The sequence below is a fragment of the Cervus elaphus genome, chromosome 18 (assembly GCF_910594005.1).
Source record: "Cervus elaphus chromosome 18, mCerEla1.1, whole genome shotgun sequence".
NCBI classification, from domain to species: Eukaryota; Metazoa; Chordata; class Mammalia; order Artiodactyla; family Cervidae; genus Cervus; species Cervus elaphus.
Genome location: NC_057832.1, coordinates 73,391,501 through 73,409,083, shown reverse-complemented (window position 1 = coordinate 73,409,083; position 17,583 = coordinate 73,391,501). Strand labels below are relative to the sequence as shown.

The 17,583-nt window shown below is 39.7% G+C and overlaps 1 protein-coding gene across 1 annotated transcript in view; it reads left to right on the top strand.

Annotated features, from left to right (window-relative positions):
- GARS1 (glycyl-tRNA synthetase 1) overlaps positions 1-10,190 on the top strand; it is a 49,639-nt gene extending 39,449 nt beyond the window's left edge. The window contains exons 13-17 of the mRNA XM_043872087.1: positions 3,759-3,844; positions 5,411-5,520; positions 7,468-7,561; positions 8,123-8,313; positions 9,896-10,190. Of these exons, the coding sequence (XP_043728022.1) occupies positions 3,759-3,844; positions 5,411-5,520; positions 7,468-7,561; positions 8,123-8,313; positions 9,896-10,021 (607 nt within the window). The 3' untranslated portion in view covers positions 10,022-10,190. The remainder of the gene's footprint in view (positions 1-3,758; positions 3,845-5,410; positions 5,521-7,467; positions 7,562-8,122; positions 8,314-9,895) is intronic.
- Positions 10,191-17,583: the final 7,393 nt, after the last annotated feature.

The window sequence follows — 17,583 nt, the reverse complement described above, 5'->3', positions numbered from 1 at the left end:
AGGGACTGTTTGTTGAGATTTTGGCGTTGTGACCTGGAAATAGACTTGAAGTGGACTACAAAGATCTTGTTTCCTCCCAATAACTTTCTTAAAGGAGGAGACTTATCCACAGTAATTAGAAACTACATCTATCTCTCAAGTAAATACCCTTTTTTTGAGTTTTGGAGTCCTGAGCGTAATTGTTGTAAGTATAAATGAAAAACCATAGAGAAGAATCTTTAAAGGAATTCAACAAAATTCAGCACTAAACAATGTAAAATTTACTATGTCTGGCAAACAATAAAAAATCTCTAGCCGTATGAAAAAGCATGAAAAGATCCAAAATAAGGAGAAAAATCAATCAAAAGAAATACTCAGAAGTGACAAGCATCATGGAAATAATACAGAAGGATGTTAAAACAGTATTCATGTGCTCAAGGTCATAAGAGAAAACATGAACATACGAGGTGGGAAATGGAAATTACATATTTTAAGAAACCAAATGGAACATCTAGATAGAGGTGATATCACAAATATAATTGTGTGTACATAGCCACAATACAGTAGAATGAAATCTTCTCAGATTCTTACAGACAAAAGCCTATATCCGCCAAAAATGTCTTTTGAAAAAAATACTTGAGGAAAAAGAAAACATTTTCAGACAGAAAACTTAGACGATACATTGTCAGCCAGAGTTACACTACAAGAAATGTTAAAGGAGTTCTTCAGGCAGAAGTGTGGAAATTTAGGTCTACCCAAAGAAACTAAGAGCTCTAGAAATGATGGCTATGTGGGTGATATGAGTGACATTTTCTTTCATTTATTTAAAATGACATCTCTGAATTTCTTTAAAAGATAATGGGTTGTTCAGAGAAAAATATTAAGTGTATTGTGAAATTTGTAATGTGTAGAAATAGCATTTGTGTTATCAGTAGCCCAAAGGATGGGAGCCAAGAATTGGGAATATGTAAGAATGTGTATACTTTTGTAAGGTGCACATGTTACATATGCTAAGTTTAATCAAAAAGGACATGTGGTCAACTTCAGAGCGATTGCCTGGGTAAGACACACAGAAACCAAAGGCGCTATAGTAGAAACAGTAAGGGCGCTAAAACAGAATAATAAAAAATGCTCTAGAAAAAGATAGGAGAAGAAAAATGAACAAAGAACAGATGAGACAAATAGAAAACAACTCAGGAAATGGTAGATTTCAATTCAACAGTATTGATAGTTATTTTAAATATAATGATTCAAACACTCAAATTAATAGCCATGTCAGACTGGTTAAAAAATTCGAGACCCAGTTAAATATTGTTTACAGGAAACTGTAATTTTAATACAGACATACTTCAGAGATACTGTGGGTTTGGTTCCAGATCACTGCAATAAATTTGTCACAATAAAGTGAGTGACACAAATATTTTTGGTTTTGCAGTGCATGTAAAAGTTACGTTTACACTATAATGTACTCTTTTGTGCAATAGCATTATATTTTTAACAACAGTGAATGTACCTTAGTATAGAAATATTTCATTGCTGGAAAATGCTAACCACTATCTGAGCCTTCAGCAAGTGGAAATCTTTGGTAACATCAAAGTCTTCTACTGATTATAGATTACTATAACAAGCATAATAATAATGAAAAAGTTTGAAATATTGCAAATGTTACCAAAATGTGACTCAGAGACAGAAAGTGAGCAGATGCTGTTGGAGAAGCAGTGCTGATAGATGTACAGACACTGGGTGGCCACAAACCTTCAATTTGCCAAAAAGTGCAAAGCTTGTGCTTCTTGTGAAGCACAGAAAGCAAGGTATGCCTCTACTCAAGTAGTTTAAAGGGAAAAGAAATATTTTAAAAATATTTCCCACACAAACGTTGATCAAGAAGGTGGAGTGGCTTATTAACATCAAAGGAAGCTTAAGAACAAGCAAAATTATCAGGTTGCATTTCATAATGATAAAGGGATCAATTCATCAAGAACATTACATCATTTCTAGCCATGTATGCCACTAAAAACCACCTCAAGATATGTAAAGCAAACTTGACAGAACTGAAAGGAAAATTAGACAAATTCACAGTTACAGTTAGAAATTTTTACACCCCTCTCAGTGATTGGTAGACAAAAAAGAATTGGTAGGAGTTTGGAGATATAAACACTATTAATCAACCTACTTGTTGTTTGTAGAATACCTAATAACTGAAGAGTATATACTTTTAAGTACATTTGGAACATCTTTCATATTTTTTGTATCACTCCAGCAAAGAATGACTTGGCATTTTCAAAGAGTTGTTTAAAAAAAAAATGCAGTATGGGAGTCTGCTTATGGTCTGCAAACTCTGAATATTTTATAACTGAATATTTCGTAATTAGCCCTATACAGAAAGTTTGCCAAACCTTGTCAGAGATATTAGGCTAAGTGAAAGAAGTTTACACAAAAGATGATATGCCAGACTCTAGGAAAGACAAACCTAGTTTAGAGTAGTCGAAAGCACATCAGTGGTTGAGTGAGAATGGAGGGGATCAAAAGAGAAGGGACCCAGGGGAACTTTTGGGGCCATGGTGGGTGCATGAGTATGTGTATTTGTCAGCTATCGCAAGTTGAACACTTGTAAATTGAAGATAAAATTATCTATTTCAATAGGAAAATTTTAAAACATTTCTGGTCTCCTAGAATTAATGTCTGTTTATGCTAGAATAACGTCATATCCCATTAAAGTTAACATAGGTTACTAACAGATTTATGTACAAACAAGACAGCTTTTTAAAAAATTATTCTCGAATAATAACTATCTCCTTGCTAATTTCAGCTTTTTTATAACTGTTACATACCCTACACTTAGACTGTGCTCACGGAGAAAATGTATACGATACTATCTATGTGGAGTCTTTAATACATGCATGCACAAACTCCAGACAGAATAGTAAAAATGGAAGAAATCAATGAAAATCATTCATATGATGCATGAGATTATCACTGCTAGAAACTAGCAGAATGCAGTGTACCATGTACCAGCCATACAGCTCCAAGGACAACCACAGGAGGGCTCTCTTTTCTTAGCACCAAGCTGCTTGTGAGACCAGACACATCCAAATTGATCATAATGTGATGAAATACCTCATAAGCTAAAATACAGATATTACATGAAGTGCGTTATAAAGGTGAATTCTTATAACCTGAAATGGAATGGGCATATCTCAGGATATAAGCATGTAGCAGTCAGTGATTTGGGGGGGGGATAGTATTTTATATTGACATATCAAGCAGAATCTTTAAACTTCTTTTAAGCTGATCTTCATCAGCATAAGTATAAAAATTTAGTTTGGAAAAAGTGTGGGAGTTTTAAAAATTCTTTCTGTAAGATGACAAGTTGGTCATTTTTACATTTGTTGGGACAGTAATGAGAACAGTGGTCTTTTTGCCAGCAGACCTGTTTCTGACAAATTTATTGTAATTATTCTATAACTGAGTTTTAAAAAAATTTTCTTTGGTTTTACCTTGATCTCAAAATCAAGGAGTTGGTCACTAAGTCACTTGTGGAATTTTATAAGACTAGCTACATATTTGGGTGCCTCCCAAAATACTGTTTGGTGCTGTTGTTAGAATAATACTTAATTTGGTACTCCTTATGAAAAATATAAATTTGACTTCAGTTGTTATATCTGGATTGTTGACCAAGTTGTATTACACTTAAAAGAGGTTTAGCAATCTGTAAAACTCCTTTAAATTGAGGCATGGGCATATGTGTTTTCACTAATATGTGTTTTGTTTCATTGTAGGGAATTTACTGTTGAAACTGAAGGGAAAACATTTCAGTTAACAAAAGATATGGTCAATGTGAAGAGATTCCAGAAAACACTACATGGTAAATTTGTAAAAATAATTAAGGAACAAGCAGACAAAAATCATTACTGTTTAATGGCATTTTTTTAAAGTTTCATAGCATAACTATTTTATGGAAAATTTGAAGAAGAAAATGAATCCTTAATATATAGCCCTAAATTTGATGAATATGTTCAAGGCATTATCTTGTTTTTTTTTTTTTTTTTTTAAAAAAACATAATTGTACTCATACTGAAAAATAACTTATAATGCCATCTTTATATTTTCTGTGACCGAGACACATATGAAGATTATCTCTTTGATTAAAAGCATCTTTTTTTTTTTCTCACTCTAAGGAAAAATTCTTTTATTTTTTAAGCAAAAGAGAGAACTTATCCACACTGTCTTTTCTGGCAGATTAACTTATTAAAAGTCGTTTAGGTTAGTGGTCGTTCATGCTTTTTAAACGCCAAAGAGATGATTATTTTTTTGTAGGACAATTCTATGAGTTGATCAATGAGTATTTTGGAGAAGGTATGAAGAATTCTTGGTTGAATTGACGCTCCTGGAAACTGAGAGTAGTGGGTATTTGAGACACTACTGCCCGTCGAACGAGCTGGCCTCCTTTTCCATTTGTTTATGGCTTGCCTCATTGTTGCTAGGCTGCAAGGAGCTGTAAAAGCAGTCGGAGCCGTGATAGGAGGGAGCAAGGGAACCCTTCTTCATGCTCTGAGGCCTTTTAGCCACATCCTGGCAGCTGGCTTAGAGCTGTCCTTCACCATTGCTCAGATGCCACCAAAGGATGGGCAGAAAATGCCTTGGCCAGTTCTCAAATGTTACTCTCATGTGTGAGTTTTTGGTTCCAGTTACCTCATTTCTCTTGAAACAAGTTCTCAAGGTTAGGGTCAGTTTAGTTAGATGTGGATAGTGCTTAGCCATGGTTCCTTTCTGAATAATGAGTAATAATGAAGACAATTCCTCTGTATACCACAAGTATAGTTTCACCCCTGGGAAGAGCTGTGGGGTCCCTGGTCTTTGACTGACTGCTAGTACCTGAGCAAACTCTTCTCTAAGGGACTCCTGACCCCAGAACCTTGGAAATACAATAGCAGTAACCTGACTCTCTTCAGGAGTTCTCATCCAGATAGTAAGATAAAAAGTAAAGCACAAATCATACGATACTTGTATGTAGGAGTTGTTCTTATTAAATTTGCCGACTGTGGTGGTGGATTTTTAATTCTAGCAAAGTCTTACAGAAGCTCTATAGAGTTTCAGTGCTTTCTGCATGAGCGAGGCAGAAGGCATTGCTCATAGTTTACCAACTTGGTGAAGGAATACACTGGTATCTTGTTTTATTTTTTATGCTATATAAACAATTAAATTTGGTAAAAAAAAGTTTTCCTCTCCAGTTTTCTCTTTAAAGGCATCATGGTTTCTACCAGGAAATAGTTTTTAGGAATGTTCCGATTTTTTTGTCCTGCTGTACGGGGTCAATCACAATCCATCTAGAATAGAGATATTTTTAGGGCCAATTAGAATTGTTTAGAGAGGACCCGAAGTGCATCATGTGGGGTTTAAGAGAGCCTTACTGAATTTGTTTCTCTTGCAGTGGAAGAAGTTATTCCGAGTGTAATTGAACCCTCTTTTGGCCTGGGCAGGATCATGTATACGGTATTTGAACATACATTCCAAGTTCGCGAGGGAGATGAACAGAGAACGGTGAGTTGTCATGTAGAGTGTACTGTTTGTTGTCTTACAGTGTCAGAGAATGACATTTACTGAGTGATGTTAAGACAGCTCTGAAACAATCAGTTATTATTTACTGGAATATTAACACCTTTGCTTAACTGTTTACAAAGCAAAGCACTTCCTTATCTCATTTGTGCGTTAGAATGTATAGGTTATTCCAGATGCCATTGTTTTAGTTGCATCTGAGTTCTGAGACAACATACTACTTTGAGAGAGCTGTCTGTATTGCATCAATGGGAGGAGTGCTCCTTTCTGGATATACTTGTTTTTAGAAAATTGGGAAGGAGGAGATGATTTATAGAATTTGGACAAACTTAAAAACTCTATTTATACTTTGGTAAAGCATTAAAAGGAACCTGAACTGCATGAAATTGTCTGAGGTATTTTGAAGGTAAAGATGTAAATTCCTAGGTTTTAGTCCAGAGATACAGATTCACTAGGTCTGAGATCCCAGGATCTAGTTTTGTGTGTGTGTGTTTATAAGAAACCCAGATGATTTCATTGTGGGATATTGACAGATCATAAATTGAGCAGAAGTATGTGATGTGTAGGCTTTCCCAGCATTCAAACCTAGCTAACGCTGCATGTTTTTAAGAAGTCTTCATCCCTCAAGTTTTCTTTTGGCTCCAGTGCTTTTGAATTACTGCTCCATGTCTTCCACATAGCTTTTCATTATGGCTTATTTCACCTTTCTCAACCTCATCTCTGGTTGTGGAAATTATACTCCTTTGATATATAACTACAGGTTTCCAGGAAGATCACTCAGAAGAAGAATGCTAGAGAGGAAAGGTTGTACAGGTCAAATTAACTGAAAGAAGCATTCTTACCTGCGTGACCAGCTAAAGTTGAGTGTGTACACAATGCTGGAGTTTTTCCTAGGGCGTTTAGCCTTAAAGATGAACTGATTAGTTCTTGGTTGGATGGCATCACCAACTTGATGGACATGACTTTGAGCAAGCTCCGGGTGTTGGTGATAGACAGGGAAGCCTGGCACACTGCAGTCCATGGGGTTGCAAAGAGTCGGACACAACTGAGCAACTGAACTGAAGAGTTCTTGGCACCAGTATTTTTAAAAGTTTGACATAACTGTTGATAATGTACAGCTAATAAAGCTACTCTTTTATTCTCTACCCTAAAGTCACATCTTCATTTCCTGACATTTAAGGAGTGGCTTTTCATTCATTAACAGATAGCAGGAACCTGAGCCTGGACCCCAGAGATGTAGACATAAGGAATGGTTCTTCCTGAGGAATGACATCATACTTTACTGAATGTGCCCTTTTTAAAAGGCCAAGTTTGCTTCAAACTTTTCCTGCTTATTTTTCTAATGAAAAGGTTTTTTAAAAAAGCTTTCAGCTATTCCTTTGACTCTATAGTGATAAAACTAAAGTTGTAATAGAAATTTCTTAAAGGCTAGGCAAGAATAAGTTACAGTGTTTTATGAATTACGTAGAGATTTCATCATGAAGAGGAATTTGATTAGGCTGTAAGAAGCCAAAAATGTTTCTAAATTATTAGCACATAGTCCTTCGATCCATTTTCCTATAAATTTGGTATAAAAGCATTGCTAGTTAGATAACAAAAAAATCCCATTTTTCTATAAAGCCAGTTCCCCACTTCTCTCTCACATTAAATGGAATTATCACAAGAGGAGGAGAGGAGTGGAATTATGAGTGTTCCTAGAGGAACAGTAGTAGAGGAGCAGAAGTAGTTCCAGAGAGGTGGAGTTCACTGAGTTGTTCCAGATTCTGAGCTGAAAACCAAATCTTTCTGATTCTAGTTCTGGTTATCCTGCTGTCTGTTTTATCGCAATGCTTTTTCACATCCTGTTTTCCGGTATTTTGATAGTGAAATTTGGATGTTAATATTTAGATCTTTATACACTAACGCATTTGGATGTCTTTTTAAATCATCTAGTTCTTCAGTTTCCCTGCCGTAGTGGCTCCATTCAAATGTTCCGTCCTTCCATTGAGCCAGAACCAGGAGTTCATGCCATTCGTCAAGGAATTATGTAAGTAAATCCAGTTGGTTAATCTCCATGGGAATACTATCAGGCAGACTGAATTTTAGGAAGTGTCTCTTAAAAAAAAAAAAAAAAGTATTGAATAAAGAGTATGCTTGCTCGGGGTGTTTTCTCCTAGCATTTGAATGAGTTGGGGTAGGACCCAAGAGTCGGATTGCATATTGCTTCTCCTGCTGACCCGGCTGGTCACATCATCAGGGGATACCCAGTGGAGGGTGACCACCCTGTGAATCTGCAGCCGCTGGACTCACAGCACTGGAAGGGATCTTTGTGGCCATCTGGTGGGGCCCACACGTTTCAGAGCTGGGAGATGGGAGGCATCCACTGAGCTGCTCGGGGCCATACTGGTCTCCTCACCTTGGCTGCTTGTGCCCCTGCAGCCAAATGAGAAACCCGGATGAGTGAGGGTTTGGGCTCCAGCAGGGGCTTAAGCTTTGGGAATTTTTCTGTCTCTTGCAGCTGCAACTTCTTGGTCTTTTGTGTTAGCTCCTGTTATAAGTTCCCTGAGCTCATGTGACATTTTTAATTTACTGAATTTATTTTGGGTAGCGGAGGCCTTGACCAGGCACGGCATCTCTCACAAAGTGGACGATTCCTCAGGATCCATCGGGAGACGCTATGCCAGGACTGATGAGATTGGGGTGGCTTTCGGCATAACCATTGACTTCGATACAGTGAACAAAACCCCTCACACAGCCACTTTGCGGGACCGAGACTCCATGCGGCAGATCAGAGCAGAGGTGACTGCCTTCGCTTTGGCATTTGTAGTCTTAAAAATGCGTACTGGTTCCTTCCGAGCTGAGATCGATTTTGTTGTGTTTATGCATCCCTTCTTTTTGTCTTTTTCATTTTAATCATTAAGTTTGTATCAGACAGAGCACAGATTTCCCGAATCCCCTAGGCTTAATTATGAAAATATTCATTAACACTTCTCTAATATTTTACAGCCATTTGTATCACTCTGGGCTCATTCTCTGACAGTTTGCATTTATGATTGTTTATCTGAGCAAGAGAAAGATGATCGCAAGTGGTTGTTGCCATAGTTTTATTGGCAGGCTTTGGGGGGCTTAGACAGTTTTATTTTTATATTTCCATATAAGTATACACACGAGTATGTATAAACTTCTTCATGCTAATCAGTTCAAAACAGTGAATAATATTTCAGTAATTTTACTTGATGGGAAGGGAACCATGGAGATGGGAAAAGTACAGGAGGGAAAGGAAAGAGTGACCTCTTTGACAGCTGCCTGATCAGTTTATGTTGAGCAAGTTTGTATTCAGAGTGCCTTTCATTTGCTCTGCTTGTTACTGAGAGTTTGTCATATGGAAAACAGAAGTGAAAGGCTGCTTTTTTCCCAAGGGAATTTTCAGTCTACTATAGAGGTCACAGATTTCTGGCTCATCTTTTTACAGTACCAGATCTGGCTACTCTGAACCTATATTCCTGTCAGGCAGGGGTTCTCAGAGTGCGGTCCCTGGACCAGCATCATCTGCATCACCTGGGAGCTTGTTAGGGAAGAGAAATCTCCACCCCAGACCTGCTAAGTCAGAAACGGGGATGGAGCTGGGGTTTGGAGGGAGAGAGAGGGCGGGCAGAACTGTTTTAACAAGCCCCCCGGGGACTTGCCTGGCAGCCCAGGGGTGAAGACCCTGCGCTTCCAATGCAGGGGTGCAGGTTTGATCACTGGTCAGAAAGCTCAGATCCCACATGCCTCACGGCCGAAACACCAAAAACAGAAAACCGCAATGACATTATAACAAATTCAATGAAAACATTAAAAATGGTCCACATAAAAAAAAAAAATCTTTAAAAAAGAAACAAGCCTCCCAGATGATTCCTGTGGTTGGTCACTCAGGTTTGAGAACCCCTGCTGTGTGGTGGCCACCGTTGGTTCTGGCTGATGAACAGCGGGCCCCTTAAGGGCTCTCCAGTTTCCTGACTCCCTTCACTCCTGTTACTTGACTGACCATGGTTCTAAGAGTTGAATTGAATACATATGAAGTAACTTCAGGTAGCCTGGAGGTTTGGAATGACTAGGAAAGGCTCTGTGGCGAATTGGGGTACCCAAGGGAGCTGGCAGGGCTTCTAGGGTGGAGGAAGAGCAGGACCCCAGCCTGGGAGGGAGGTAAGCATAACTAGGTAAAGAGGCTTCAGTGGGAGTCACTTAGAAACACACCGTAGGGACCAGTTTTTGGAGGGATTCTGTCACTGTGTAGGCACAGACTTGACTATGTTGTTTCCTGAGTGCAGGGTGCATCTTTTTTTTTTGACAGCCTAATCCAGTTGGTTGATTCTGGGACTTCTCTTTTCTTTTACCCCAGGTCTCTGAACTGCCCAGTGTTGTCCGCGATCTGGCCAATGGCAGCATCATGTGGGCAGATGTGGAGGCCAGATATCCTGTCTTCGAAGGTCAAGAAACTGGGAAAAAAGAAGCAATCGAAGAATGAGAGCAGTTTTGACAACTTTTGACCATTTGTTCTAATAAAAGAATAACTCTTATCATGTCCACTTTATAAAAAAAAAGCAGCATCTCAATTCCTCCCCAGGACTACATTTTATCCTCAGTGGCTGCCTGATCTTACTCCCATGATTAAAGTTGAAGGAATTCTGAACAGACTTGTAACCTACATGCTCTTGTTTCTGCTATTTTTCCTACCTTGGGGAGACACCCATGACTTAACGTGAAACAGTGAATACAACTTAAACTTGACTTTATTCATTAGACCGTAAAATTTACTTAAACGAACTGATGATGTTTAGTGTATTTACAGAGTTGTGCAATTGCTGTACCACCATCCAATTTTAGAACATTTCCATCGCTCCTAAAAGAAATCTCTTGGGGCGTTGCAGCCCCAAGCAGCCACTTATCTGTTTTCTGTCTCTATGGATTTGCCTTTTCTGTTCTCTTTTTCTGAGGTGATGCATTGTGCTGAAGAGGCAGCAGTCTCTTGAGTACGGGGACTGGCTTCTGGGAGGTGTTGAGATGTGGAGGAGGCTGCAGAAGCAGTGGAGAAGGAAGAGACTTGCTGGGGTGAGGGTCAGGGCTGCTAACCCCAATATCCTGATGACACTGTGCTCTTCAGAGTGTCCAAGCGGGGTGCATCTACAGAAACCATCTATTTAAATTCTAAGGCGTGCTTGTACTTGGCTTCCCAGATAGCCTTGGAAATTGCTGAACTCCTGATGCTGGAGGAACCCCATCTGCCGTGTCTTGACTTAGCACTTCTCAACCGTCACAGTGTCCTTGATTTTAGCCTAGTAGTTTTTGGCTCAACTTTTGAGGGACTTCACTTCTATGATGTTTTTGTATAGAGTCAGAATACATGTGTTCATTTGTTAGGAAAAAATTAAAGTATATGAGTTGACCAGCTCTTTATTTGCTGTGTTAAGACTGTCTAGCATCCCATCATCCTCTCAGACAGTAGAAGGGAGGGGATGTGCCATATCCAGAATGTTTTCCTTGTCTTGAGAATGAAGAGCAATTGAAGAATTCCACTGGGATTCTCTCATCTTTATCTCTTCTCCAATGGTGCCTACCACAGTGCTGTACACAGTAGGTAGTCAGTAAATAGACATTGCATGAGTCTTGATTTTGAACAAACCCCTGGGGAAGAAATCATTTCACTGATGCTTATTTCTCTTCTAACCTATTCTTTTCAAAGTATTCATTATTAAATGAGAAGCAACTAGCTTTTAAATAAACTGAGTTTTTATTTTCTAAGGATTTTTTTCACCCCTTATAGCTCTAAACTTGGTGTGTATTCTAGCATTCTCACATTGGGGCTGGGACAGAGGTGTAGGGGGGCAGTTGTCTTTACTACTTAACATTTATTTAACTTTTCACAGTGAGCACCTCCCTAGTCAATCACCACAACCTCAGGCATTGTTAAAAACTCCTTAATAGGAAAAATAAACACATAGATTTAGCTACTTTGGATCATAAAATGATTGGAACCAAAGCTCTCTTCACTTTTCATTGGCAAACACATTTGTCATGAGTTAGATGGTGGATACGAATTCTACAAGCCCTGCTTTCTCTGGTCTTTCCTCTAGGTGCAATGCACGATTTCTCCCCATAGAGCCCCTACTGCCTGTAAAGTGATTGATTACCTTCGTGGGGAAGCTGGGTCAATAGCCGATGGTTCTCTCTCTCTCATGTGCTTGCTTTTAAGCAGTCAGGGGAAGAGCTGTTTTCTAAAGAGGCTCTACACACCAAAGACTTGTGTGTGCACAACTCCTCTCTTCTGTTCAAGTCCAATGTGTAAGCCAGGGACTTTCTGGCTTGATGTGCTATGCAGCCCATTATTATTTATGCATTTGTATCAAACTGTGAGCTATCTCGGGAGCTGGCTAAGTAGCACTGCCCCAGAAGTCACACCTGTTCTCCATTCTTCTCAAAAATAGGAAGAAAGGTGACAGTCTAACATTTCCATGGAATGTACATTAAGAAAACAGTAGTTTCTTGAAACTTTCTTGAAAACTTAGGTTGAATTCAGGATGTTCAGACAAATATGAGTTATGTCTAGAAAGGTGGTTGGTGCCTGAGTTCTGCAGGAGTCCAGAAACTTAATACTGCCTAACGGCTCATGATAGTAAAATACGGAATATAGAGTGCTCCAGAATTCATTGTGAAGTCATATAAATAAATGATCCTACTAGTCAGGTGAGATGGTACTAGACATGTTAGATGTTCAAAGGTCTTTGTGATAACAATTTGAAAAATTATTTTGTCAAATCCCTTGATGGATTCATTCTAGACCCTTATTTATTAATCCCTTAACCAATATAAACTTGGGCTAATGATAGTGACTGTCTTGCCCAGTGGAGTATATTCACAAGACAAACAAACCAAAAATAAATCCAAATTATCTCTGGATGCAGCTGCACTTAAATTAACCTCTTATCACTAGGGATAACTATTAATCTGCATCTCTTGGGTGGGGCTAGGATGAAGAGGTTCAGATAGCATCAATCACGTTAAAGAGCCTTGCACCAGAGGGAGGAGCCAAGATGGTGGAGGAGTAGGACGGGGAGACCACTTTCTCTCCTACAAATTCATCAAAAGAATAACTGAACGCAGAGCAAACTTCGCAAAACAACTTCTGATCGCTAGCTGAGGTCATCAGGCGCCCAGAAAAGCAGCCCATTGTCTTCGAAAGGAGGTAGGACAAAATATAAAAGATAAAAAGTGAGACAAAAGATCTAAGGATGGAGGTCCGTCCCGGGAAGGGAGTCTTAGGCGGCATTGCTTGGGGTAGGGTCTGGGCCTGAGTGCCCTGAGGACAATCGGAGGGAGCTTCTGTGAGTTGCCAACTTGAACTGTGGGAGACCAAAAGAGAGAGAGAAAATGAACCGGCCCGAACTCACTGCCGGCTGTTCGCAGAACAAAGAGACCGAGAAAATCCAGAGAAGAGCTCGCAGGCTGCGGATCGGCCCAGCCCCGCCGGAGGCAGGAGGCAGGGGGGAGGGGAAGGTCGCGCGAGACACAGGGCGCAGGCACCCGACCGGCGCGGGTGGGGACTGGGGCTGGGGACGCGGAGGGCAGAAGGTGCACGCACCCGGCGCCAGCGGAAACTGAAACTGGGTCCGTGGAAGGGAGTGGGCGCGCCACACCTGGGGAGAGTGCGCCCGCCCACCAAGCCCCTGGCTGCCTGGACCGCTCTGACGGGGAAGGCACAGAGAGCAGGCGCAGCTTTTCGTTCTGCGCTTTTGTGGAGCATCCGAGGGCTGGAACCTCGTGCAGCGCGGGGCGCGCTCCATATAGAACAGCGGAAGCCTGAGCAGCACAGACGGAGAAAGCAGCGTCAGCCCCTCCCGGCAGCGCCAGCCCCGCCGGCAGCGCCAGCCCGACCCCGCGGCGTCAGCCCCGCCCCGCGGCGCCAGCCCCTCCCTGCCCCGCAGAGCGACGGAACTAGCTACCTGAATAAGAGTCCACTTCCGCCCGTCTGTGTCAGGGCGGAAATGAGGCTCTGAAGAGACCTGCAAACAGAAGCCAAATAAACAAAGGGAACCGCTTCAGAAGGGACTGGTGCAACAGATTAAAATCCCTCTAGAAAACACCGACTACACCGGAAGGGGCCTGTAGATATCGAGAAGTGTAAGCTGGAACGAAGAGCTCTCTGAAACTGAGCTGAACCCACACTGACCGCAACAGCTCCAGAGAAACTCCTAGATATAATTTTACTTTTTTCTTTTTCTTTTTTTTTTTCTTTTTTTATTTTTTCTCTTTTATTTTCCTTTAAAATCCCCTATTACTCCCCCATTACTCCTTAACTTTCATTTCCATAGATTTTTACAATTTTTTTAATTAGGGGAAAAAAAAATTTTTTTTTCTTTCTTTTTTTTTTCTTTTTTCTTCTTTTTTTTTCTTTCCTTTTTCTCTTCTATTTTCTATTTTTCTTTTTCTCTTATTTCTTTTAAAGTTCTCTAGTACTCCTCTACTACTCCTTAATTTTCATTTTCAATACACTATAACCTTACAAAAAAAAAAAAAAGAGAAGCCCTATTTTTAAACCGAAGATTATTCTCTCCCAATCTTGACTCTCTGTTTTCTACCTCAGAACACCTCTATTTCCTCCTTTCCCCTTCTCTTCCCAATCCAATTCTGTGAATCTTTGTAGGTGACTGGGCTACAGAGAACACTGGGAACAGACAGCTGCGTAGATCTGTCTCTCTCCTCTTGAGTCCCCCCTTTTCTCCTCCTGCTCATCTCTATCTCCCTCCTCCCTCTCCTCTTCTTCATGTAACTCTGTGAACCTCTCTGGGTGTCCCTAACAGGGGAGAATCTTTTCGCCATTAACCTAGAAGTTTTATTATCAGTGCTGTATAGTTGGAGAAGTCCTGAGACTACAGGAAGAATAAAACTGAAATCCAGAGGCAGGAGACTTAAGCCCAAAACCTGAGAACACCAGAAAACTCCTGACTACATGGAACTTTAAGTAATAAGTGACTGTCCAAAAGCCTCCATACCTAACACTGAAACCAACCACCACCCAAGAGCCAATAAGTTTTAGAGCAAGACATACCACGCAAATTCTCCAGCAACGCAGGAACAGAGCCCTGAACATCAACATACAGGCTGCCCAAGGTCACACCTAACACATAGACCCATCTCAAAACTCATTACTGGGCACTCCATTGCTCTCCAAAGAGAAGAAATCAAGTTCCACGCACCAGAACACTGACGCAAGCTTCCCTAACCAGGAAACCTTGAGAAGCCAATCGCCTAACCCCACCCACTGGGTAAATCCTCCACAATAAAAAGGAACCACAGACCTCCAGAACACAGAAAGCCCACTCCAGACACAGCAATCTAAACAAGATGAAAAGGCAAAGAAATACCCAACAGGTAAAGGAACATGAAAAATGCCCACCAAGTCAAACAAAAGAGGAGGAGATAGGGAATCTACCTGAAAAAGAATTTAGAATAATGATAATAAGAATGATCCAAAATCTTGAAAACAAAATGGAGTTACAGATAAATAGCCTGGAGACAAAGATTGAAAAGATACAAGAAATGTTTAATAAAGACCTAGAAGAAATAAAAAAGAGTCAATTAAAAATGAATAATGCAATGAATGAGATCAAAAACACTCTGGAGGGAACCAAGAGTAGAATAACGGAGGCAGAAGATAGGATAAGTGAGGTAGAAGATAAAATGGTGGAAATAAATGAAGCAGAGAGGAAAAAAGAAAAAAGGATCAAAAGAAATGAGGACAACCTCAGGGACCTCTGGGACAATGTGAAACGCCCCAACATTCGAATCATAGGAGTTCCAGAAGAAGAAGACAGACAGAAAGGCCATGAGAAAATACTCGAGGAGATAATAGCTGAAAACTTCCCTAAAATGGGGAAGGAAATAGCCACCCAAGTCCAAGAAACCCAGAGAGTCCCAAACAGGATAAACCCAAGGCGAAACACCCCAAGACACATATTAATCAAATTAACAAAGATCAAACACAAAGAACAAATATTAAAAGCAGCAAGGGAAAAACAACAAATAACACACAAAGGGATTCCCATAAGGATAACAGCTGATCTATCAATAGAAACCCTCCAGGCCAGAAGGGCATGGCAGGACGTACTGAAAGTAATGAAAGAGAATAACTTACAACCTAGATTACTGTATCCAGCAAGGATCTCATTCAGATATGAAGGAGAATTCAAAAGCTTTACAGATAAGCAAAAGCTGAGAGAATTCAGCACCACCAAACCAGCTCTTCAACAAATGCTAAAGGATCTTCTCTAGACAGGAAATGTAGAAAGGTTGTATAAACGTGAACCCAAAACAACAAAGTAAATGGCAACGGGACCACACCTATCAATAATTACCCTAAATGTAAATGGGTTGAATGCCCCAACCAAAAGACAAAGATTGGCTGAATGGATACAAAAACAAGACCCCTATATATGCTGTCTACAAGAGACCCACCTCAAAACAAGAGACACATACAGACTAAAAGTGAAGGGGTGGAAAAAAATATTTCATGCAAACGGAGACCAAAAGAAAGCAGGAGTCGCAATACTCATATCAGATAAAATAGACTTTCAAATAAAGGATGTGAAAAGAGACAAAGAAGGACGCTACATAATGATCAAAGGATCAATCCAAGAAGAAGATATAACAATTATAAATATATATGCACCCAACATAGGAGCACCGCAATATGTATGGCAAACACTAACGAGTATGAAAGAGGAAATTAATAGTAACACAATAATAGTGGGAGACTTTAATACCCCACTCACAACTATGGATAGATCAACTAAACAGAAAATTAACAAGGAAACACAAACCTTAAATGACACAATGGACCAGCTAGACCTAATTGATATCTATAGGACATTTCACCCCAAAACAATCAACTTCACCTTTTTCTCAAGTGCACATGGAACCTTCTCCAGAATAGATCACATCCTGGGCCATAAATCTGGTCTTGGAAAATTCAAAAAAATTGAAATCATTCCATTCATCTTTTCTGACCACAGTGCAGTAAGATTAGATCTCAATTACAGGAAAAAAATTGTTAAAACTTCAAACATATGGAGGCTAAATAACACGCTTCTGAATAACCAACAAATCATAGAAGAAATCAAAAAAGAAATCAAAATATGTATAGAAATGAATGAAAATGAAAACACAACAACCCAAAACCTATGGGACACTGTAAAAGCAGTGCTAAGGGGAAGGTTCATAGCATTACAGGCTTACATCAAGAAACAAGAAAAAAACCAAATAAATAACCTAACTCTACACCTAAAGCAATTAGAGAAGGAAGAAATGAAGAACCCCAGGGTTAGCAGAAGGAAAGAAATCTTAAAAATCAGGGCAGAAATAAATGCAAAAGAAACTAAAGAGACCATAGCAAAAATCAACAAAGCTAAAAGCTGGTTTTTTGAAAAAATAAACAAAATTGACAAACCATTAGCAAGACTCATTAAGAAACAGAGAAGAACCAAATTAACAAAATTAGAAATGAAAATGGAGAGATCACAACAGACAACAGTGAAATACAAAGGATCATAAGAGACTACTACCAGCAGCTCTATGCCAATAAAATGGACAACTTGGATGAAATGGACAAATTCTTAGAAAAGTATAACTTTCCAAAACTGAACCAGGAAGAAATAGAAGATCTTAACAGACCCATCACAAGCAAGGAAATCGAAACTGTAATCAAAAATCTTCCAGCAAACAAAAGCCCAGGACCAGATGGCTTCACAGCTGAATTCTACGAAAAATTTAGAGAAAAGCTAACACCTATCTTACTCAAACTCTTCCAGAAAATTGCAGATGAAGGTAAGCTTCCAAACTCATTCTATGAGGCCACCATCACCCTAATTCCAAAACCAGACAAAGATGCCACAAAAAAAAAACTACAGGCCAATATCACTGATGAACATAGATGCAAAAATCCTTAACAAAATTCTAGCAAACAGAATCCAACAACATATTAAAAAAATCATACACCATGACCAAGTGGGCTTTATCCCAGGAATGCAAGGATTC